This window comes from Symphalangus syndactylus, chromosome X (genome assembly GCF_028878055.3).
Source record: "Symphalangus syndactylus isolate Jambi chromosome X, NHGRI_mSymSyn1-v2.1_pri, whole genome shotgun sequence".
NCBI classification, from domain to species: Eukaryota; Metazoa; Chordata; class Mammalia; order Primates; family Hylobatidae; genus Symphalangus; species Symphalangus syndactylus.
The window spans coordinates 80,034,073-80,058,418 of record NC_072447.2 but is presented as its reverse complement, the minus strand read 5'-3'; the positions used below and the strand labels follow the sequence as shown (position 1 = coordinate 80,058,418).

Genomic DNA, 24,346 nt, shown 5'->3' with positions numbered 1-24,346 from the left:
AGAGGACAAGGAAGCAGTAAGAGCTGAAGTTGGAGAGAAAAGTTGAGACCTAAACAGAGATACCGTTGGACAGCAAGCTAAATAATTTCACAGGGGAATATCATTGAAGGTCTGAGCAAGGGGAGTAGTGATACCACCAAGGCAGGGCTTCCTGCTGCATCATCCTGTTCTGCCCAAGGAGGCCTCCCTTGCCTTGTTGGTAGTATGAGTTTCTTTTGATTGTTTGTATGTGGTTGGTTTGGAGGTTTTATGTGGCTTAATTTGTTTTTTGGCCTTTCCCTTTTCCTTACAGTTTTTCACAGCATATGGTCCTGATTATGTGCTGGAAATCACGCCAAGCTGCCGGCCAGACCGCAATGAGCCCCACCGAATCCAACAAATCCTCAACTACATCAAAGGTGAGCACCGCCCCTCGAGGCCTGCCCTCCTTGTTCCACCCAGTTTGTGGTGGCCCATCAGTGGGGGCTTCCTTAAATACCATTTACCTTTTGGTAGCTAATCATTTCACTGACTTGGAAGGGAAACCTCTTCTTGGCCTGACAGCTTGTAGCTGGAACTCTACACTGGCCACTCTGGTTGGGATTGTCATTTGGCTGGCTAATGTCACCTCAGAAGGACAAAGAGTTCAGCTTTTGGCACTGCCAGGGGAAAATCAGCTCTAAAGTGTTCCCTGAGACCCTTTTTCTTTCAAAAGGCCAATAGTAAAGCACTCTTTAAGATGAGAAAAGTTGGCCGGGCACCGTGGCTTACGCCTGTAATCCCAGCACTTTAGGTGGCTGAGGCGGGAGGATTGCCTGAGCCCAGGAGTTCAAAACCAACCTGAGCAACACAGTGAGATTCCATCTCTACAAAAAATTTAAAAATTAGCCAGGCATAGTGGCATGTGCCTGTGGTCCCAAATACTTGAGAGGCTGAGGCAGGAGGATCCCTGGAGCCCAAGAGGTCGAGGCTGCAGTGAGCCATGTTCACACCGTTGCATTCCAGCCTGGGCGAGACCCTGTCCCAAAAAAAAAAAAAAAAAAAAAAAGAGCAAAATTCAAGCCAATTCAGACTTAGCAGGTGTGGGGAGGGGGCTCACAGGCATTCTCTTCCAGTATGTTTGAGTCCTTGATCCAGTAGAGCCTTGAAAGAATGTGGAACTACAGTGAGTAGTCACGGATTCTGATGCCCTGGGAGTGGGTTCCCTGGACTCAGCCAGAGTGCTGCAGATGGGCTGCTGGCCTAGCCTCCTTCCTGGCCTAGCCTCCTTCCCTTCCCCAAGGCTGGCCTGGAATCATTCTGGCCTCGGGGTGGAGGGGAAGTGGCAGCCATCAGGGCATTGCCCTCCTGATCCCACTGTCCACTGGCTGTTTGGGGTCACTGTCCTCAGCATTCTAGTAGCGCCCCCTCTGAACTCCAGCTGCTTCTTCACAACTCACTTTATCCACCATTCGCATTACGTATTTTTGGCACCCATTTTCCTGTTTAATTAAATGTACATATACATATGTGTATTTTTTAGATCCTAATTATTTGCCAGAGTTAAGAGGCCAAGGGTATCTTTTTGCCCATCCTGGACAGGGAAATTCCCATGTTTATTCATAAAATGACCAAGATAGCACCAATTCTCCTACCTTTGAGTCCCTCGCTGGAATATAATCCAACACAAAAAGGAGGCCTGTTCTATGCTGGAGTTAGTCTGAGGAAACACTACACTCGGAGAGTCTTTGCCGCGAGTTACATTAATGCCCTTATCCACTAGCAGAGCCCAGTAAATGACATCAGCAAAGTCTTCATGTCCTGAGCTCATTTAGCCAGAGAAAAGTTTTTAAGCTAAGAAGTCATAGACTGTCAAGGTTATTCTCACAGCATTGCTGATTGTCCCCTCTGAGGCGTCCCCTCGCCCTCAGCCTTCTTGCAACCCTATAGTTTCAAGCTGACTCCCTGTCACCTCTCAGTGGCTACTGACCCCACAAGTCCTTGCTTCCTAACCAAATCCTCCTCCCTTATCCAACTTCTAAGGCCTTCAAAATCCTTCCACTCCTGGCCCTTCTCCAGTTCTTCTCACTGTGTTGCAGCCTTGATGAACACTAGCCATCCAGCCCTAGTTTTCCCTGCTCCCCTCAAACCTGGTACGCATGTCCTGTGTTCCTCAGAACTGATCCTGGACCAGCTTCTCTTACCCTTCTTCCTTCAACTCTGCCATTTTCCCCCATCCAGGCTCTAAATCCTGGTAGAGCACAGACAAAGCAATAGAAACAGGGAAAGCAAGCAAGCCTTGCAGCTACTCGCTCACACCTCCATATGTGCAGATATGTGCATGCCCTTTCTTCCCTGCACACATACCCAGGGACATAGCTCCAGAGAGTGGTGGCATCTTGCTATTGAGGAAATGGAAATGACAAGTGAGAGAAGACATAAGGAAGGTAATGCAAAGGGAAGAGAACGAGGAAAGGTAAGAACCCTAAAAGAGCAGAAAATCAAAAAGAGATTTGAGATAAAAGGCTAGGATGAGGGTTGGTGAAAAAAATAATAGATCTCGAAGGACATGAAAATTACATGGAAGTCAAGCTTTTTAAAGATCCTAACAGGTTAAAGCAATATTCTGATTGTAACACAATGAAATCAAACTGGAAGAAAACATATGGACCAGGAATTGGGTCCTACAAAAGCAACTACATGCATGCAAATCGGGACAACATGGCTTAGCAGCATTTTGCTAAAAGAGAATTAGGGATTTGAATCAACTCAGAGCTCAGTATGAGTCACCAGGGCAAGGTGGCCTCCAGAGATGCTAACGCAGTATTGACCTCATTTTAAAGGGCTCTAGACAAATAGGAGCATGTTCCTGGAGGTCAGTCAGGCTGGGGAGAGGACTGGAGCCCAGGCTCCAAGAGGTCTGGTTGGAGGTGCTGGGAGCTTTTGGAGAAGACTCGGGGATGTGGTCTCTACTTCATATATCTGTCATAGAGCAAAGGGCATAGACAGGGTCTATGTGGCCACAAGGCATAGAGCTGGACCCATGGATGGATATTTTAAAAAGGCAGATTTTCATTCAATAGAAGGAAGACGTTTTCTAACAATTAGAACTATCTAAAGTGGAACAGACTGCCTAGAAAGGCATGAGGTCTCTGTCACTGGAGATATACAAATAGAAGCTAGACAATCCCTAGGCTGTCATATTGTAGAAGGACCCCTGCCTTGGGGGAGGGTGATTGGACTAAATTGCTGTTAAGGCTCCTTCCAACCCTAAGATTCTAGGATGCTGTACATTACAATGAGAAAATAGAAAAAGAAAGAATATGGTGAGAGTGCAGGGGTTGGCAGATGAGTCACAGTTGTTGGGTGTAGGGAGTTGATGCCGTGTATAGGAAAGAATTGAGGCAGAGAAGAAGAGAAACTACATGGCTAAGAGTGGGTGAGGAGGAGCCAGAGAGGGTAGACAGCAAATGGAGTGGCTATAGAATACTAGGAATGTTCAGACTTTCCATTTAGCCATCCCTTTCATATTGACAAAGTGTTGTTTTCTAGCCATGCAAATTTAGCAGAACACACAAGCTCAGAACTAAAGAGAAAATCAGCTAAACCTTTAAGAAACAAGGCTAGAAAGAAGTCCAAATGTTGCTAAAAATGGCCAGGCTAACCTGCTATACTGATACTGTGCCCCTCCAGCATGGTGACGCATGCTGCCATCAGATAGTGCGTTGCCATGACAATGGTCAGCGTGGAAAGGCTGCTGAATTTTCTGAATTCTGAAAAATTTTCCTGAACCTGTCTACAAGACCGTTATTTGTTCTTGCTTATAAAAACCTCAGTGAAGCTGGTCATTTCTCACTGTACCTCCCCTCCACCTCCCCTCACCCCATGAAAAGCAAAGAGTAGGATGTGACACAGATTGCTTTGGAGAGGTAAGATGGCAATGAGGGAATGAATGGATTCAGCTCCACTCTATGTGTGGGAGTTCAGCCAGCATATCTGGCTTTTTCTCTTTCTTGCCACATCCCTTAGAGGCACAAAAGATGAGACTGTAGCCTATTGGAAATCAAACCTGAGAAGATTCATCTTACAGAGATGCGTTCCGCATGCCACAGGATGACTGAAGGGACAGGCAAATTTAGACCTCAGCTTATCCCATCTTTACTGCCCATTAGTCTTTCTGAGACGAGAAAGACCCACAAAACCATGGAGAGTCCATTCAAGCTCTTAGCTTCACACAGAGAAAAGCTCCTCTCGTGCCAATGAGCTATCTTGAAGGCATGTGTCGTTGTTCATAAGAAAGTACAGGTTAGAGAGCGGATGGCTTAGTCCAGCTCATGACTACTATTGTAAAATCATCCTTGCACCATCTTCATATACTTAAAGCTGGTTGCCTTTCCTCTGGTGAATGTACTCCAGAGGAATTGGCTCACGGTGAACCTTCCAGAGTTGGAATAATGCTGATATGATTAATCCCCAGGGAGGGCTAGCTCCTCAAGCCTGGCTAGCTCTGCATGGGGAAATGCAGATATAGGTAGGAGGCTTTCTGGTCTCTGGTACTGATGACATTCGAATCAAACGGAGGTCCCTAGGAGACTCAGAGCTCCACATTGCAGCCCAGGCCCAATCCTCTTGGGGAGCAGGAGTGGGGGAGTTGTGCATTTGTGAGAATGTGTTACAGTTGTGACTGGAGGTTTCAACACTTGCTCTGTGTTCCCAGAACTATTCCCCAGGTTTGACTGGGAGAGAAAAAGAAACAAACAAGGTCAGGAAGTAAGGAGGAGGAGGAGGGAAGGGGGAGGCAGAAGACACAAGGGAAGAAAAAGGCCTTGCATGCATCTGCCCTTTCTCCCCCTTATTGAAGGAGCCTTAGGATGGCAACCTAACAAACTGATACGGGTGTGGACAGAAACAACGCAGATGAAATAAGAAGAAGAATAGCTACTATTTATCTTACAGATAAGGAAACTCAGGCTCAGGGAGGATAGGTGACTTGGCCAAGATTGCCTTTATTCATTCAGCAGGTGGTAATTACTGAGCACCTACTGTGTGCCACACACTGTGCTAATAAGCAGTGGAGTGGACATTGGAACCCAGGCCTGGAGTGGAGCTTCAGAGTCAGGCTGTTTGACCTTTATTTCCCTCCTCTCCTTGGCAGCATTGCTCTGTCAAATCTACTCATCATCCCGTCTGCTCTTTCCAATCGCCCCTAGTAAACCCTCCTACCTCACACTACATGCCCAGCTCCTTCCATGTGGCTAATCCTAAACACGAAACTCCCTGGAAATGGGAAGAAGACAGCCTTGGGCAACCTTCGAAATTCTGGCCCCCGACATATACTTTGTAGCCCTCCCTAGGCCCCGCCCCTCCCCCACCATACTGTAATCTGAAGCTTCTAGCTCACTTTTGAGATGAGTAGAGAAGGAAAAGAGATGGACAGAAGGTAGAAGAAGCCAGCTCACCCAGCTCCTGCTGCCCAAAATGTGCTGTAGCCACCAGACCCAGTCTGCCATTTGCAGTTCCACAGCCCCAATCCGAGGCCCTTTGCACATCTACTGGCAATATTCTTAGGAGAACCATTGTGCTGGGTATAAGCAGCACTTCCTCTGGCAGCCTGACATCTGGGATTGGCATCCTTCTAGGGGCTAGCAATTGGAGCTCAGGATTGCGCATATTCAAGGCCTGCTGGAGCCCCAGGCTTGAAGCAGTGCTCCTGCATGGTGGGACTCTATACCGTGGAAACTTGGCTTCCTTCCACACTGTCTCTTGCTTCTTCAGAAGCCATGAGGATAAGTTGAAAGGTAGGGTTGGTCCCAAGGATAAACTGACCATTTGCTTTAGGGCTTCTTGGAAGGACTTCAGAGCAGAGTTTTGGAGGATACCTGAGCCAATTTGCATGACTTCAGGTGAAAATCTCTGTGATGTCCATCCTTTATCTCTCTTTCCTGTCCCCTGCTGGCTCTTTATTCCTCTTCATCTCCCTGTGGTCCTTTCCAGGAGCCTACCGCCCGCTTGGGCTTCCTCATCAAGCAAGTTCCTCTCTTTCTTGTTTCACTAAAGAGTATAAGAGATGGAAAGGCTTCTTGTCCTCATTGTTATTGTTGTTGTTGTTAAACAGAAAAATAAGTTATAAAAATGTCATGCTAAAAATTTTAAAAATTCTGGGCCAGGCGCCATGGCTCGAGCTTGTAATCCAGCACTTTGGGAGACTGAGGCAGGTGGATTGCTTGAGCCCAGTAGTTCAAGACCAGCCTGGACAACATGGTGAAACCCCGTCTCTACAAAAAAATACAAAAATTAGCCGGACGTGGTTGTATATACCTGTAGTACCAGCTACATTGGAAGCTGAGGTGGGAGGATTGCTTAACCCCAGAGAGATTGAGGCTACAGTGAGCTGTGACTGTGCCACTGCACTCCAGCCTAGGTAACAGAGCCAGACCCTATCTACAAAAAAAAATTTTTTTTAATCCTAAAATAAAAATGGAGACTGCTCCCCAAAGTTACAGTAACTTAGACAGCAGCTTTTAAGAAACCATGAAAACCCTTGGCATATTACTCATGAAGACTTGGAATTTCTACCTAAATCTGTGAAGTGGGAGCTACTGATATCGACAGGGTACAGCACAACACCCTGTGCTGGGTACTTCACATACATGATCTCTTTTAACCTCACAATTTCCTTATGAGGTAGGAGACTGGCACCCGAAGACCTTGGGTAACATGCCCTAATCACGCAGGAAGTAAGTGGTAAATTCAAGATTTGAACCCAGACCTGGTGGCCCTCTTCTCCGTGGCAGCATTGCCCTGTGACATCTACTCATCATCTCTCCCCTCTGCTTTTTTCCAGTCGCTAGTAAACCTTTCCCCTAGTAAACCCTTTCCCCCTGCTCAGGTTCCCAAAGTGAGCTTCAGAAGCAGTTTAATTTTAAGAGATATGATTGTGTCTCCACTTCAAAGCCCAGCTCAAGCAATCAACACATATATTTTTGAACCCCACCCTCCTCATGTTGGTGCCGTTGGGAGATATACGAGGTGTTTAAGACATGATCCCTCCTCCTGATAAATAGTTGAGAAATCTAGGTTAGGAGACAAAACTAAGCCCCTTGGACAGATCAGAATATAACAAGGTCTGACACTATATATAGAAGAGACTGGGCAGTAAGACTTTAGGGAGACTGCTTTCAGAAGGCTGGGAGGATTTGAATAGATCAGAGTAGGGATGCACTTGTAAGTGAGGGAGATCCAGAAGGGTGGGGATGGGGGGCCGATGGCAGGCTCCCTTGAATTTCAGGCTGACTAGTTCATATCCACAGTAAAGTGGAAGTCATTCTAGGTTCTGAAATTAGAGCACCACATGATACAGTGATATTTGGGATGGATGGTGATGGTAGTGCAAGACTGAGACTGCAAGGTCCTGGACTAGAATAGTGGTGGTAAAATAGAAGAAATGACCGAGAGCTGTTATGAAGAGAGTATCATCACCAGCACTGGGAGGTAGGCCATTTATAGAGGATCGGGGAGAAAGGAAGAAGTAAAGGTGACTCTGAGATTTCCAGCCTGGATACCGACTGAAATGGGAAGCTCTTGGGGGAGGGGACATAGCTTTACTGAAACATATACTTGATGTGTTCTCTTTTGATGTATTGATATACTTGATGTGTTCTCTTTTGATGTATTGAATTTGAGGTGTCGTATGAATTCCATACAGTGTATCTACATGAAAAAATTTGTTGCAGCCAGTTAAAAAGCAAATTTTAAAAGATAATTTGATGACACGAGAATATGCTCATGATTACAATGTTAAGTGAAATGAACAGGATACAAAGTGGCCTACTACCATATAGTCTCAATTTTGCAACTATATTTAGTGTGTGTTTTGGGAGAGGGGATATGCACAGAAAAACACAAGAATTAAGTGCTAACAGTAGTCATCCTTGATGATACTTTACCAAAGTAATATACCTTAACAGTAGTTATTTAGAATTGGAATTACAGATGATTTTTATTTTTTTATGCTGTTTCTGTATTTTTCAAAATTTCTACCGTGAACGTGTATTGTTTTCGTAGTCAGGGAAAAAAAAGTAATACATGCTGGCAGGGGCAGAGGGCACTACCCTATTACCTCCAGGTGGGGAGTAAAAGTCTAGGTTCCCTACTCAGCCACCATTGACACCCTGGGGAGAAGAAGGGCACCTCACTATTGCTGGGTGGAGTAGAATTCAGGCTCTCCAATAGACCTCCACTGATACCACTCTGGCCAAAAATGGGAGCGGCACCTTCTTATTGCTCCCCATTTGGCCTCTACTGACATAGCAGTGGGTGGGCCTCCTTGCCATTGAGCAAAGATGGAAAGTCCTGGCTTTCTACTCTGCCTTCTTTGACACCACCCTGGTGGAATGGAAGGGAAGCCTAACAGCAACCATTTAGTGTTAATATGTGCCAGGCACTATTCTGGGCACTGGCAATACAGAAGTAAATAGAATAGATAAGCCAGGCACAGTGATGTGGGCTGATAGTTCCAAATACTCAGGAAGCTGAGGAAGGAGGATTGCTTGAGCCCAGGAGTTTGAGACCAGCCTGGACAACATAGTGAGACCCTGTCTCTTAAAATAATAAAGGAAATAGGCCAAATAAAGTCCTTGCCCATCATGCAGATTACATTCTAGTGTGGAAGATAGACAATAAACAGCTAAATAAATATTTAATGTTGTTTACTGACAAATTCTGAGGGATGCTATTCAGTAAGGGCCTCTCTGAGGAGGTGACATTTGAGAACAGAGATTAATGAAATGAGGGAAGGAGATTTACAAACTTTGAGTTCGGCCGGGCATGGTAGCTCACGCCTGTAATCCCAGCACTTTGAGAGGCTGAGACAGGCAGATCACTTGAGCCCAGGAGTTTGAGACCAGCCTGGGCAACATGGCAAAACCCTGTCTCTACCAAAAAAAATGTAAAACTGAGCTGGGTGTGATGACACATACCTGTAGTCCCAACTACTTGGGAGGCTGAGATGTGAGGATCAATTGAGCCCAGGAGGTCAAGGCTGCAGTGAGCCATGATTGCACCACTGCACTCCAGCTTGGGCAATAGAGTGAGACCCTGTCTTAAAAAAAAAATGGTAGTGAAGTACATTCTAGATGAAGAGACAAGCAATATCAAAGACCCCAAGTGAAACGGATTTAGTATGGTCAATATAGATATATGTTTCAATGTGTATTAAAAAGAAATATAATTATCAGATCAAACTCTTTGGTTTCAAAGATATTGCTTAGGATGAGGCTGGGGTTTTTTTATGTCTATATAAGAAAAGTCCACATAGGCGGTATGTGAATATGGCCAAACTCTTGACAGTATAGAAGTTTAGGAAGCAGATCAGTCTCTAATGTGTATAATATTATTAACCCCATTTAATAGATGTAGGAACTGAGGCCTAGGGGAGTTAATTAGCCTGTGCCAAGTCACACAGCAGGTAAGTGCGGAAAATAGGATTCCACCTGAGACGCTGAGGATCGTACCCAAAGCTTAGAAGAGGAAATAAGGAATTTTCCTTCTGCCTGGCAGAGCTGCTGATTGTTGCGTAAACAAACCAATAATATTCAAAGAGTAGTTGGAGGCCTCTAATATGTTTAATTAAGCATTTTTTGCTTGTGTGCCCAAAGTACATGCCCAAAGCGATTCTAAAATGATCAAAGGGTAGAAGGAAGGTTGGAAATTATTAGGAAAAATAAGGTAAACCACTCAGGGTTTTGGAATGCCTAACTGTTGACAACTTTGTCAGTCTACCTGGAAGCCCTTTAGCCAACTGAGATTCAGGTGCTGTCTTGAGCACAGCCACCAAATCCAGCAGTGCTAAGGGTCATTTTCTGCCAGGGTAAGTGGGCCTAGCCTCCTTGGCCTTGCCACTGAGGGGCAGCTGCTGCAGGATTCTCACCACAGAGTTCCAGAGGAAGGTCTGCAGACCTCCCCTCCCATGGTTTTCTGCTATACCTGGACAGGGACTTCCCCAAGCCATGGTCGGGTCATGAAGGAGCTCATAGTCTTTTGAGAAAGGAAAGTATCTTCACAGGCTCCTGGTTTGCCAACAGTCTTCTGCCTCTTTGCAGCTCCAAGCACATTTTGGAGGGAGATTTCACAAAGATTTCTAAATTGAGTTAGAATTTCAAGTCTATTGTGACATGCAAATTAGTCCTGCTTGCCCATTGGCAGCAATGCAGCTGAAGTGCCTAGAGACGGGCCATAAAATGAAAACATCAAAGTGATTAAATGTGCCCGAAGAGCATAATTGAGTGCATGAATAAGAGAAAATAAAACAAATTGATTTTCTCCAGTGCCAGAAAAACAGAATAATTGAAAACAAATAATAGACTTTGAAGTAATCAAAGTGAGGAATGCACCATAGTGACATAGAAACAGCCAGTTGTGGGAGAGATTTATTGTGTTTCTGTTATCATTTTTACAACTTTAATTTCATTAGCTAATAAATACAAATCAATTGAAAAATCAGTCAACCAGAGAGAAGGCAGTCCCAAGCCAAGACTTTTATTCACATCTCTAAAACAGGCTGAGGCGGTGATTCTTAATCTACTTTCGTAGGTGCACATTTCTGCCATGAGCTGGAAAACAAGTTCTTCGAGGGCCCTCTGCTTTGGAGGTGTTGATGTTCTGTTCTGACAGTCACTTTCCACATATAGATTTACAGATTCAACTTTCAAAAGGGTCACTTTTATGCCCCGCCAAGATTTCTGACAGACAGAACTACCCAAGTACAAGCATCTTGGTTTACATAGATGACATTTGCATGGCGCTGACCAGCAACTGTGGTCTTACACAAGGTCATCCTGGATTCATTTGGTGATAGTGGTGGTGGCGGCAGCTATGGCAGCAACAATAGCAGGAGCACCTGCTGCTCTCAAAATACTGTCGAGCATCTATGGCTCTCTGCTTCCAACCCCCACCCTCATCCCCTGACACATACGTGCACACTAGTGACACTGAAATCTAATCTAAAACCCGGAAGGCCAATCAAGAGTATACCACTCTTTTGGCTTCCAGCCTGGTGACCATGATCCTGGGGAAGATCACAGGGGGGGAGCTGGGCCAGAGGAGACTTCTCATGTTCACTATGGCAATAAGGAACTGGGGACACCAAGCCATGCTGGGCTCACATGCTGAATGATCACAGAGCAATCATGAGACCACCACAGAACCATTTTTATGGCTCCTCCAAGAAAAGAATCCCTCTACCCCACTCTTCAGCTGTTCACGGCTGGGCTCAGTGACCCTTCACTTCAGGATCCACAGTGATAGCTGATGTGACTTGAATTGTGAGTTTTCCTTTCACAGGCCCTTGAGCTCTCTGGCAGCTGTTGGCACTTCTAGATGTTTGTGACACACCCTACCTTCAGGGCTCCACAGTTAGCGACTGTGCCTTTGGCCCCAGTAAAGGTCTTTGGGACCACTGGGACTGTAAACCAGGGTGTGCAGAAGGAGTTGGCAGTGCTGAGACTGGCACTACTTGTTGGCTCAGTCAGGATGGCATAGTTAATAGATTGTGCCTGCCAAGCAATTTGTCCTGGAGAATTTATCTTCCAGGAAGCACCTAGAAGGTGAAGGGAGCCTCTCTGACCTTCTGGTGGCGTCCAAGGCCTAATCATGATATGCCTTGAGGTGAATAGGGGATATTAGCATTTAGGTTTTTTTGTGCAAGAGAGCGAGAGTTGGTCTCCAGTTCAAGTCAAAAATCCCAGCTTCCATTTCCTACTGGTGTTTGGGTGGGGCAAAATAGAGCAAATAGCTTTCAAACTCTAAAGCATTATACAGATGTAAGGCTGTATTATTCCTCCTACCACTGCTATTCCCATTATCCTGGATTTCCCAGCCCAGAATTTTTGTCTGAGAAAAAGAAATGTGGAGAAGGCACATCGACCGAAGAACCTCGGAGCTCTGTCTCCAAAACGGCTGGGAGGCATTGCCCAGCCCAGCAGATAGACAACTGCCGGGGCCCAGCTCCACAAGCTGGCTGGCAGGCAAGCAGCCCACTCCTGTGATGTCACCTCTACAGTTACTTGTGCCCATCCCTCCACATGAAGCCAGCAGATTTAGGCACAGGAGGGGAGAAAAAATGAATCATAGGCTATTTTAGAAATTGCTTCGATTCCGTTTGAGACTGCAGTAGTGCCTTGAGAACTAAGACGAGAGCACCCTAACCATCAGGGTAATATCCTCCAAGCGCTGGTATCCTGTAAATGTCAGAAGCCTGGTGGGATTAATCCACAATCTCAGGTTCTAATTCAGGTCAGAGGCAGACAAGTGGTAATTGGCGGTTTTACTTAATTGTCAATTAAAGGCTCTCTGATGACAGGAGGGATCGACATTCCAAGGCAAGCAATGCAGTTGACAATTAAGAGCTAAAAATTAAACAAGCCATCCATATCATCACATGCCCAAGGCTTCACAGGAACCCTTGGTACTGCAATTGTTCCCAGGTAGAAAATGAGGTCCTTGAACCTGGCCATGATGGGGCAGCAGCTGGAAATCTTGCTCTAGCCCTGGATCCCACCAGATCCCCTGCTCTCCTGACAATCTCTCAGAGGCTCCCCACGGCCTCTCAGATAAGGCCCTGGCCTTGATATGGCCTCGGGCCACCTCTCCAGCTGCATTGCCCTCCTCCCTGAACTTCATCCTGTATTCTGACTTCAAAAACTTTGCAGTTGGCTTTATACATCCTGCTCTGTTCCTGCTGCCTGGAACATTCTTCCCTCCTTTGCCCTTCAATAAACCACCTACTCTGTGAAGCCTCTTATGCCCTCTTTTTCTGCCCACAGCACTCTGTACATACTAGAATTGTATCACCTTGCTGCTGTGGGCTATGATGTGTTTGCCTCCATATATGTCTTCCTCACGAGGCCAAGAACTCCTTCACAGCAAGAACTGTCTTGATCCCCTCTGTGACCCCAGCACCCAGCACAGGGCCTAGCCATTGTAGACATCAGCAAAGGCTTAGGCAATAAATGGACAGAAAAATGGACCAGATTGGGCTAAGGGAGCTGGATAGCTGGGTGAGAGCGGGGGTGCACACCATCTAAGATTCTCAGATACCAGAGCCTGCCAGCAGCAGGACAGCCTGGACACCGGCTGTCCAAGAGTAATCCCTACAATGATTTTTCTCAAGATGTTCCTCACGTTCCTCTATATGAGAGACAATCTGAGGTGACACAAAGACATTTTTAATTTTAATAGTCATATTTATTTTAACGTATGATTTACAATGTAATAAGCAAGTTGTCTATTATTATTATTATTGCTGCTTATGATAGATGAGGCCAAAATAGGTATTAAAGTTTTTTTCTTATTTTTTAAAATTTCTTTTTAAAAATTAATGGAGACGGGGACTCCCTATTTTCCCCAGGCTGGTCTCGAGCTCCTGGGCTCAAGGGATCCTCCTGCCTCAGCCTCCTGAAGTGCTGGGATTACAGGTGTGAGCCACTGGGCTTGGCCTGAAGGTTTAAAAGTAAGTTAATACCCCAAAAAATGAAAAAATAAAAAAATTATATATATATATATATATATCAAGGTGACTATTAATACAGCTGTTAAGTAGATATAAAAACATTCCTAAGAGGTACTCATATGACAGAAGTTTTGGAAACACTTTTCAACAGTCCTAAATTCACTTCTGTGTTCCTTTGTGTTGCCACCCAACCTCCAAGGGTTCCTGAGATCACACCAGCATGCCTCCAAACTGCTGTGATGCTGATTGTGTTCAGAACTTATGTATCCTAGCCTGGTTCTCCTTTTGTTAGCATGTGTTTGCTCACCTTAACCACGTTTATAAGGTCCTTAAGAGCAATGGCCAAGCTTTAAGCCTCTGGGAATTTAATGGGAAAGTGCTTGATCAGCTGCCCTGTAGTCTACAGATGTCTTTTCCTTCAGTGAATAGGTACTGAACACCTACTAGGTGTCAGGCACTACTGAGGGTGCTAACAGTAGAGTAATGATCAAGACAGCAGACAAGGTCCCTGCCCTCATAGAGCTGGTGAGAGGAAGCCAACAGCGAGCAAATAAAGAAACAAACACACAAGATGTTTTCTGTGCGCTAAGTGGATTGAAGAAAACAAAACAGAATTGTGTGACAGAAAAGGAGTGACTGAGGGGGTGGCTCCTTAGCTTGGGTGGTCCTAAGGTCTCTCAGAAGTGACTTTGGGGTTGAGACCTGTCGACTCAAGGTGACAAAGGTTATGAGAAGAGTTGGAAATGGGGATAGCCAGGACAGAGCATTCCAGGAAGAAGGAAGAGCAAGTTCAAAGACAGGAGAAGCCCTAAGAGGGAAAAATGATTTCTGTGTTCAAGCCACACAAAGAAGACTCATGTGAGCAAGGAGGGTGGTGGTAGGAGACAGGAGGCAAGGGACCGGCCCCTGCAGGTGAGTAACTTAGATTTTATTGTGATTGGAGGCTGTTAGAGGGATTTGAGCATAGGAGTGATGTGGTCTGTCCTAAGTATTAACAAAATACTCTGGCTGCTATATAGAGAATAGGGTTGTAGGAGACAAGGAAGGAAGCAAGGAGACCAGTCTTGAGGCTATTAGAATCATCCATGTAAAGGGCAAGAATAGTTTGGGGTACAGTTACAGCAGTGAAGGATGGAAAAAAAGAGGTAGATTTGGAATCTATTTTGGAGGTAGAATCCACAGGACTTGCTAATAGATTGAAAAGGAAGGTTGTAAACAAAGGAGGAGTAAGGATGACCCCTAGTCAACGTCATGAAGGGAAAAAAAAAAGCACAAGAGGACTGTTCTATGTCTACTCTGTCCAATATAGTCTCACCACTAGCCACATGTGGCTAAGTTCATTAAAATTAAACAAAATATAAAATTCTGTTCCTCACTTGCACTAGACATATTTCAAGTGCTCAATAGCCACATATGACTAGTGGCTACCATATTGAGCAGCGTAGCTGTAGGATGGTCACATCATCCAAGAAAGTTCTATTGGACCACACTGCTCCACATTAAGAAGATTAAGAGAATAAAAAGACAAACCACAGACTGGGAGAAATATTTGCAAAATTCATATCCAGTAAAGGAGTTCAATCCAAAATACACAAAGAACTCTTAAAACTCAACAATAAGAAAACACTCAATTTTTAAATGGGCAAAAGAGGCTGAGTGCAGTAGCTCACTCCTGTAATCCCAGCACTTTGGGAGGCCAAGGTGGGCAGATCGCTTGAGTCTAGGAGTTTGAGAACAGCCTGGGCAACATGGTGAAACCCTGTATCCACAAAAAATATAAAAATTAGCCAGACATGGCTACATGTGCCTGTAGTCCCAGCTGCCCAGGAGGCTGAGGAGGGAGGATCACTTGAGCCCAAGAAGTCAAGACTGAAGTGAGCTGTGATCACACTACTACATTCCAGCCTGGGCAACAGAGTGAGACCCTGTCTCAAAAAAATAAAATTAAAAAAATTAAAATGGGCAAAAGTGAGCCCATTTTTGGGGTGTGGTGGCTCCTGCCTGTAATCCCAGAGCTTTGGGAGGCCTAGGAGGGAGGATTGCTTGAGGCCAGGAGTTCAAAACCACCTTGGGCAACATAGCAAGATCCCATCTCTACAAAAAAATTTAAAAATATTTAAAAAAATAAAAATGGACAAAAGATATTAATAGGCACCTCATCAAAGAAGATATACAGACAGCAAGAAGGGAAGATGCTCCTCTGCCTATTACAGTGGGGTTATGTCCCAATAAATCCATTGTAAGTTGAAAATATAAGTGGAAAGTATGTTTTCAACTTACAGTATCTTCAGCTTATGATGGGATTATCTAGATGTCACCCCATCATAAGTTGAGGAGTGTACTGAATGCATATTACTTTTGTACCATCATAAAGTTGAAACATCTTAAGTCAGAGACTATATGTGAAAAGATGCCCAATATCATGTGTCACTAAGGAATTGCAAATTAAAATGAGATACCATTACATATCTATTAGAATGGCTAAAATCCAAGACAGTGACCACACCAAATGCTGTTAAGGATGTAGAACTACAGGAACTCTCATTCATTGCTGGTAGGAATGTAATATGGTACAGTCACTTGGGGAGACATTTTGGTAGTTTCTTACAAAAGTAAACATATTCTTACCACATGATCTAGCAATCACACTCCTTAGTAATTACCCAAATGAATTAAAAACTCATGTCCACACAAAAACCTGCACATGAATGTTTGGAGGTCTTTTTTGTTGTTTGTTTGGGTTTTTTTTTATTTTTATTTTTTAGAGACAGTGTTTCACTCTGTTACCCAGGCCAGAGTGCAGTGGCACAATCATAGCTCACTGCAGCCTTGACCTCCAGGGTTCAAGCGATCCTCTTGCTCCAGCCTCTTGAGTAGCTCGGACTACAGGGGTGTGCCATCACACCCAGCTAATTTTTTTATTTTGTAGAGACAGGTTCTCACTATTTTGCCCAGGCTAGTCTTGAACTCCCGGCCTCAAGTGATCCTCCCACCTCAGCCTCCCAAAACACTGGGATTACAGGCACAAGCCACTGTGCCCAGCCCTGCACACAAATGTTTATAGCAGCTTTATTCAGAATTGCCAAAACTTGGAAGCAGCCAAGATGTCTTGCAATAGGTGAATGGATAAGCCCGTTGTACATCCAGACAATGAACTATTATTCAGCACTAAGAAAAAATGAGCTATCAAACCACAAAAAGACATGGAGGAAACTTAAATGCATCTTGAAAGAAGCCAGTCCAAAAGGGTTACATACTGTATGATTCTAACCATATGACAGTAAAAAGATGATGGTTGCCGGGCTTCAGGGAAAGGAAGGGAGGGATGAGTCCATGGAACACAGATGATTTTGAGGGCAGTGAAACTATTCCTGCATGATACTCTAATGGTGGATACATAACATTACATACTTTTCAAAACTCATAGAACTGTTCAAGACCAAAAGCGAATCTTAATGTAAACAGTGGACTTAAGTTAATGATAATGTATCAGTATCCATTCACTAACTATAATAAATGTATCACACTAATGCAAGATGTTAATAATAGAGGAAACTGCCTGTAGGGGAAGGGGAAGGAGATATATGAGAGCTCTCTGTACTTTCTCTTCAGTTTTTCTATAAACTTAAAACTGTTCTAAAAATAAAATATATTAATTTAAAAAAGAAAGACTAAAGAGATTGTTCATCAACACCTAACAAAGTACCTGGCACAGAGTAGACATGCCATAAATGTTTATTGAATAAATTGATAAACAAATTAGTCAACCAGTGTGGTTCAGTAGAACCCAGGCCCCCTGAGTCCCAGTTCAGTACTCCTTCTTGTACATCAGAGCTAGAGTAACAGTATAGTTTATTGTCCAAACCAGGATATTTGAGAGTGAAATGGGGTGCCTTAGGTATAAATCAAGACTATTTCAGAGATAACCAGAAATCACAAACTGGGAGTCCACGAGCTACATCTCGCCTCCAAAATTGTTTTGTTTGGCCACTCATCTTAATGCCTCATATGACATTCTTTTAAAATGTCAGTCATTTGCCCACATTTAACACAGGGGAAACTGCATAAAAATGTGAAATTTGGACTTCTCTTGGAAAATGGAAGGACTCAGTCCCATGGGGCCGACAGGCCTGCACAGTGGTGAGTGGCTGGAGCTGAGCCGCAGCTGCCCACTTTGCCAGCAGGTACCTTCCTCTTTGCCACAGGCCCCACCAGTCCCTTTTGTATCTCTTACTCTAGGCCAAGTGTGAGTTTCCATTTACACTGTCTTGGTTTTGTTTTCTTCTGTGGCAGAGTTAAGAAAAAAGGAAAGTATTTCTTACACTTATGTCATGATTCAAAGTAAGAAAATGAAAAAAGGATCAAGAAGGCCCCTTGTGTCTTGCCCCCAGCCTGCTTTACAAACAGTATATTCTTGGCCTCTCTAGGCAATTGAGTCTGCCCGCTGTGGTCTGAACTTCTTGTCTCCCTAGGCCCCAGCCTGTGCTAGCCTTTAGAATTTTCTCAGGCTGCTACCCACTGCTGGAAAAGCTAGATGTGAGGGGAAAACAATGGGCATTATTTAAGCTTGCATTTTTATTGTTACCCCAATTCAACATTGCTCATCGTCAACTTCTTGGTGAAAATTATTTCTGTTGTTTTTCTTAATTGCCTCCAAATGTAACTGGAGAGTGAGGCAGAGCAGCAGAGAGTACAGCTCCCACCTTTCCTCCCTGCAAACGTGTCTTGTTGGAATGCTTTGACATGGAATTTTGTTCATCCTTGCATTCACTCATTCCCCTAGCTCTGGCTATACTTACAGATGGAAGGACCCTCACTTCACACCAGCGTCCCCTGTAGGTTGTCCTCAGCTGAGGCAACAACACAAGCCAAGGTGTGGAAACAGGAAAGCATGGATGGGGCCCATTTACACTAAGGAGTTGGACTTCATTCATAGGTGGTAGGTCGGGAACTGCTAAAGTCTTTTTTTTTTTTTTTTTTTTTTTGAGACGGTGTCTCGCTCTGTCACCCAGGCTGGAGTGCAATGGCACCATCTCAGCTCACTACAACCTCCACCTCCCGGGTTCAAGCGATTCTCCTGCCTCAGCCTCCCCAGTAGCTGGGGCTACAGGTGCCCACCACCACACCCGGCTAATTTTTTTGTGTTTTTAGTAGAGATGAGGTTTCACCATGTTGGCCAGGCTGGTCTCAAACTCCTGACCTCAGGTGATTCATCCACCTCAGCCTCCCAAAGCGCTGGGATTACAGGTATGAGCCACCACATCCAGCCTTCTAAAGTCTTTCTGAGCAGAGAAGGAATGTGATCACAGCTAGCAGTTGTACAGGGAATAGCTCTAGAAGCAGGAGGACCAGATAAGAGGTTGTCGCAGTGACCTGAGTAACAAGAGACGTGACTAAAGCAGAGACAGTGGAACAGAAAGAAGGGGATAGATTGGAGAGACATCTTGATGTTAGGCTTCACAACTCATAAGATGTGGAGAAGGCGTGGACTAAGAAATTAAGGATCAAAGATTATCCAGAGATTTTTTTGAGGTTAGGGGGTTGAAACACCAAAAGCATGATCCAAAAAAAGAAAAAAAAATGGATAAGGAATTGGAGCTCATCAAAATCAACTTTTGCTTTACAAAAGACCCTGTTAAGGGAATGAAAAGATAAGTTACATACTGAGATAAGATATTTGCAAATCATATATCCAACAACAGATTTGTATCTAAAATATATAAAGGGCCGGGTGCAGTGGCTCACACCTGTAATCCCAGCACTTTGGGAGGCTGAGGCGGGTGGATTATTTGAGGTCAGGAGTTTGAGACCAGCTTGACCAACATGGTGAGATCCCCTCTCTACTAAAAATACAAAAATTAGTCGAGCGTGGTGGCATATGCCTGTAATCCCAGCTAACTAGGGAGGCTGAGGTAGGAGAATCGCTTGAACCCAGGAGGCAGAGTTTGCAGTGAGCCGGGATTGCACCACTGCACTCCAGCCTGGGTGACAGAGTGAGACTCTGTCTCAAAAAATAAAAATAAAACATATATATAAAGAACTTTCCAAACTCAACAGAAAAAAAAAAAAAAACAAATAGGAAGTAGGCAAAAGACAAGATATGAAAAGGATATACAGACAGCAAATGAGCACATGAAAAGATGTTCAACACCATTAGCCATTGGGAAAATGCAAATTGAGATCATAATGTGATATCACTATACATCTATCAGAATGGCCAAAATAAAAACCAACACCAGATGCCAGCAAGAATGCTGAGAAACCAGATGACTCAAACATAGATGGTGGGAATGTAAAATGGTACCAGTCTGGAAAACAGTTTGGCAATTTCTTATAAAGCTAAACATGCTACTACCATACCTCCCAGCAATTACTCTGTTGAGCATTTGTCCCAGAAAAATGAAAACTACGTTCACACAAAAACCTGTATGTGAATGTTCATAGTGGCTTGATTCTATAGCCAAAAACTAGGTGTCCTTCAGCAGATAAGTAGTTAAACAGATTGTGCTACATCCATACTGTGGAGTACTGCTCAGCAAAAAGAAGCAACAAACTTGATACCCACCACAACTTGGATGGATCTTAAGAGCAGTATGCTGAGTGAAAAAAGCCTATCTCAAAAGTTTATATACTGTATGGTTCCATTTCTGTAACATTCTGAAAATGACCAAATTTTAGAGAAGGGTAACAGATGAATGGTTGTCGGGACTTAGAGATGGTGAAGGAGGAGGGATGGGAATGACTGTAAAGGAGGTAGAGGAGGGAAATCTTTGTGGTGATAAAATAGTTTCGTATCTTGATTGTGGTTGAGGTTACATGAATCTACACTTGCGATTAAATGGCCTAGAATTATACACTTATACACACACAAATGAGTGCTTGTAAAACTAGTGACATCTTAATAAGATCTGTGAATTGTACCAATGTCAATTTCCTGATTTGGATATTGAACAGTAATTATGTAAAATGTTAACATGTGGGGAAACCTGGGGAAGGGTGTGTAGAACCTCTCTGCACTATTTTTTTTTTTGCAACTTCTTGTTATTCTATAATTATTTTAAAAGTAAAAGGTAAGTACAAAAAAGGAATGAACTTCTATTGATACATGCACAAATCTGCATGAACCTCAAAGGCATTATGCTGAGTAAAAAAAAAAAAAAAAAAGCCTATCTTAAAAGGTTACAGACTGTTTGATTCCATTTATATGGCATTCTCAAAAAGACAACACTACAGTGATGGAGAACAGATCAGTGCTTGCCAAGTGGTGGGGGAGAAAGGAAGATGTGATTGCAAAAGGATAGCACAAGGAGATTTGAGGGGTTATGGAACTCCTCTCTGTCATGAATCTATACATATGTTTAAAATCAGATCTGCACATGCACAAATGTCAAATTTACTGCAGATTAAAATCTAAAATAAAAGTAGATAGGCAAGGCCGGGCACACCTGTAATCCCAGCACTTTGGGAGGCCGAGTCAGGTGGATCACGAGGTCAAGAGATCGAGACCATCCTGGCCAACATGGTGAAACCCCATCTCTACTAAAAATACAAAAATTAGCTGGGCATGGTGGCACGCACCTGTAGTCCCAGCTACTCGGGAGGCTGAGACAGGAGAATCACTTGAACCCAGGAGATTGCAGTGAGCCGAGATCGCGCCATTGTACGACAGCCTGGGCAACAAGAGCGAAACTCCATCTCAAAAAAAAAAAAAAAAAAAAGATAGGCAAGTAGTTTGTTTCTGATTTGTTTCTTCTTTCCTTCCTTCCTTTCATTCATCCATTCATTCAGCCATTTACTGAGCACCTACTATGAGTGAGGCACTGTGCCAGACTTTGGAGATCAACCAAAAGTAAGACAGCCAGGCCCTGCCCTCAGGGAGCATTGTTTCTGTTTCAGAGAAGTGGCCAGCAGGGTTTGGAGCCCAGTGTTTCTACTTGGGGAAGTGTAGCAAGGGAAAGACTATGGAGGGACAAAGTGAGCAACTTTTCATTCCTAGAGCCCAGTCCTGTAGGATTTCAAATGATCACTTTTTCCTCAAAGACTCTTAGGCCTGAGATCAGAGGAAAGCCCCCAATCTGTGTTTCACAGGTACTCACAAGAGAAAATGCTAGGAGGGTTGTGCCTTGCTAAGGGAAGGAAGAAAAGTTGGGGGTGGGGAGCATGAGATTTGATGCAGTTAGTAAAGAATGAACTCTGAAAAGTGTTACGAGAGAGAGAGAGAGAGAGAGTGACTTAAAACAACCATTTGTTTAGCTCATGACTCTATAGATTGGCAATTGAGCTGAGTTCAGCTGGGTGGCTCTTCTGGTTCTGGCTGGATACACCCAGCGTCTGCAGTCAGCTGGCTGTCAAAGGCCTCAATCGCATGTACAGTAATTGGCTGGTGGTTGCCTGGGTGACAGGGGTCTCTGGGCCATTTGTTTCTCATCGTGCAGCAAGCTATTCTGGTCTTGTTCCTTATGGCGAGGTCACAGAGTTCCCAAGAGCAGCAGAGAATAAGCCCCAAAATATAAGTGCTTTTTAAAAAATAGCTCTATTGGGGTGTAATTCACATACATTACCTGACTTTGAATTTTGTTTTCTCCCCTGTTTGCAGGGAATCTGAAGCATGTGGTCTAGTTGACAGAAAGAGATCAGGTTTCCAGAGCTGAGGAGTGGTGCCTGTAATGAAGACAGCGTGTTTATGCAAGCAGTTTGTGGAATTTGTGACTGCAGGGGAAATTTGAAAGAAATTACTTCCTGCAAATTTCCAAGGGGCACCAAGTGGCAGCTGGCTTCCTGGGGTAAAGAGGCAGGCACCCCAGAGTCCTCAACTGGGCCTAGGGGAAGAGGGAGATATCCCACATTTAAAGTTCTTATTTAAAAACACACACACACGCAAACGAAGTTTTTAATCATTGAAAATTATTTTTAAGTGAATTGGGGAGGGGAGTATTTTTATCGTCTTAAATGAAACAGATCAGAAGCTGGATGAGAGCAGTCACCAGTTTGTAGGGCAGGAGGCAGCTGAGAGGCAGGGTTTGGGCCTCAGGACCATCCAGGTGGAGCCCTGGGAGAGAGGGTACTGATCAGCAGACTGGGAGGTGGGAAGAAGTCCACTGGTGTTGTTTTAGTGTTATGTATCTTTGGTTTTTTTAATAAAATCTTTGAAAACCTACCTCTTCGTCCCATTGTCTTCATTGTAAAGCGCCACTGACAGCACACACAGTTCTGAACTTTTCTTCTCGCTGAAGTGTGAAGAATAACCCTGTTCCTTCCAATCTCTACTCTGGCCCAGCTTGAGAGTCTGACCTCACTGGGGAACTAGTGTGTCTCTAGCCCAAGTTCTTGGGACAGAAGGCCAAGCTCTGGGTTGCACTGGGGCTGTCCATGGTGGGGTAGGAATATTGGCACTGCAGTCATGGAGAGGGGCTTATTGGCACCCTGGGGAGGAGCTGTCCCTGTCCAGGGAGTGATTTAGGGATGGAAAAGGCGTGTTGGCATGTCAGATCCAAGAGGAGCACTTCCATGGATAGAAAGGATGCTTCCCAGTTGAGTGTAGACAATTGGCACATAAAGAAAAGGGGAGGAAGTTGTAATGTGTGGTGTTACTGCAACCTCTGGGGAGTTGGCAACATGGAAAAATGGGGATGGGGGATAATGGGAGAGATGAGGAAGAGACAACTAAATGTCATGATATTGTAATTTTATTTACCAAATATTTATGAAGCTCCTTCAACTACTGGGACCGGGATGGCAGACAAGCACACAGCCCCATCCATCCTGGCTCTCTAGGAATTCCCAGACAAGGCAAGGGAGGAGGAAAAGAAGCAGATCCCAACATGTTTCCAGCTCTGTTACCAACATGAGCCCAGAGCTGTGGGAGCACATTTCTACTTTTCAGTATTTTCCAAATCTTCTCTAGTGGGCACATTTTACTTTAATAATAGAAAAAAATAAATACATAAACCTAAAAAAAAAAAAAAACAATTGATCCGCGGGGAGTTGGGGGGTAGTTACAGATCAAAGTCAGTTCAAGACACCCACTGAGGAAGACTTTGTGCTCAGGTCCTGGGGCTGTTCTAATTGCCTGGAAGACCGATCAGTGGGGGCGGTGGTGGGGAGGGGGATGCGGGGGAGGGGGACGCTTTTTAGATCAGTTGGCTTGAGGGTAGGGCAAATTTGTCCCCACCGTAAGCCTGCCTGTCTTACCTTTAGGAAATTGCTGCCGGCCCCGCCACCACCCACCCCTTGTGTCTGCAAGGGACCAGCCACAATAACTGTAACAACAGATCATTTTCACTTGTACGTCGCTATCCACCCTGCTAGTGGGTATTATCATCCCCACTCTATAGATTCGAAAATTGAGGCTAAGAATGATGAAGTAACATGCCCCTTTTTAAGTGGCAGAGCCAGGAAGCAAAACCCGGCTGGAACTGCAAATTCCCTTACTTTTTCCACCGTCCCACACTAGTGCCACTAGATTATTTTTAAACTGTGACTTTGAAGTAAACAACTTTCTTATTGCTTCCAAAGCCCAAGCTGGACCAAGCCACATGATGCTTCTGGGCCCTCACCACACAGCAGCATTCATTCGTTTGTGTGCTTTTCAGCAAGTTGCTTGAACTTTCTGGGTCTGTTTTCCTACACCCACAAAATGGGGTGAATAATTCTTGCACCTCATGGGCTATTGTGAGTGGTTGATGAATTACCAAAGATGGAAGCACTTTGAAAAGCGTGTAAAGTATTCTGGACAGGAAGGCCTGCCTTGGAAATGGTCCAGGGAAGGCTCACCTCTGAGGAAAACCCAGTGCTTGTAGGAAACCCACCAGCCCCCTCTGTCTCCAGGGCACTCACAAGGGCCAAAGAGATGAAGAGAGAAGTTTAGACTATGTCTCCAAC

The 24,346-nt window shown here is 44.4% G+C and overlaps 1 protein-coding gene across 11 annotated transcripts in view; it reads left to right on the top strand.

Moving 5' to 3' along the window:
- HDAC8 (histone deacetylase 8) overlaps positions 1-22,622 on the top strand; it is a 239,259-nt gene extending 216,637 nt beyond the window's left edge. For 4 of the 11 annotated variants that reach the window (XM_055268714.2, XM_055268715.2, XM_055268719.2 and 1 more), the window contains 2 exons: positions 293-398; positions 22,062-22,622. In XM_055268714.2, the coding sequence (XP_055124689.1) occupies positions 293-398; positions 22,062-22,084 (129 nt within the window). In that variant the 3' untranslated portion in view covers positions 22,085-22,622. Of the gene's footprint in view, positions 1-292; positions 399-13,363; positions 13,466-21,253 lie in introns of all 11 variants that reach the window. The other 7 variants (XR_008654887.2, XM_055268712.2, XM_063634936.1 and 4 more) reach the window with 3 other exon arrangements.
- The last annotated feature ends 1,724 nt before the right edge of the window (positions 22,623-24,346 follow it).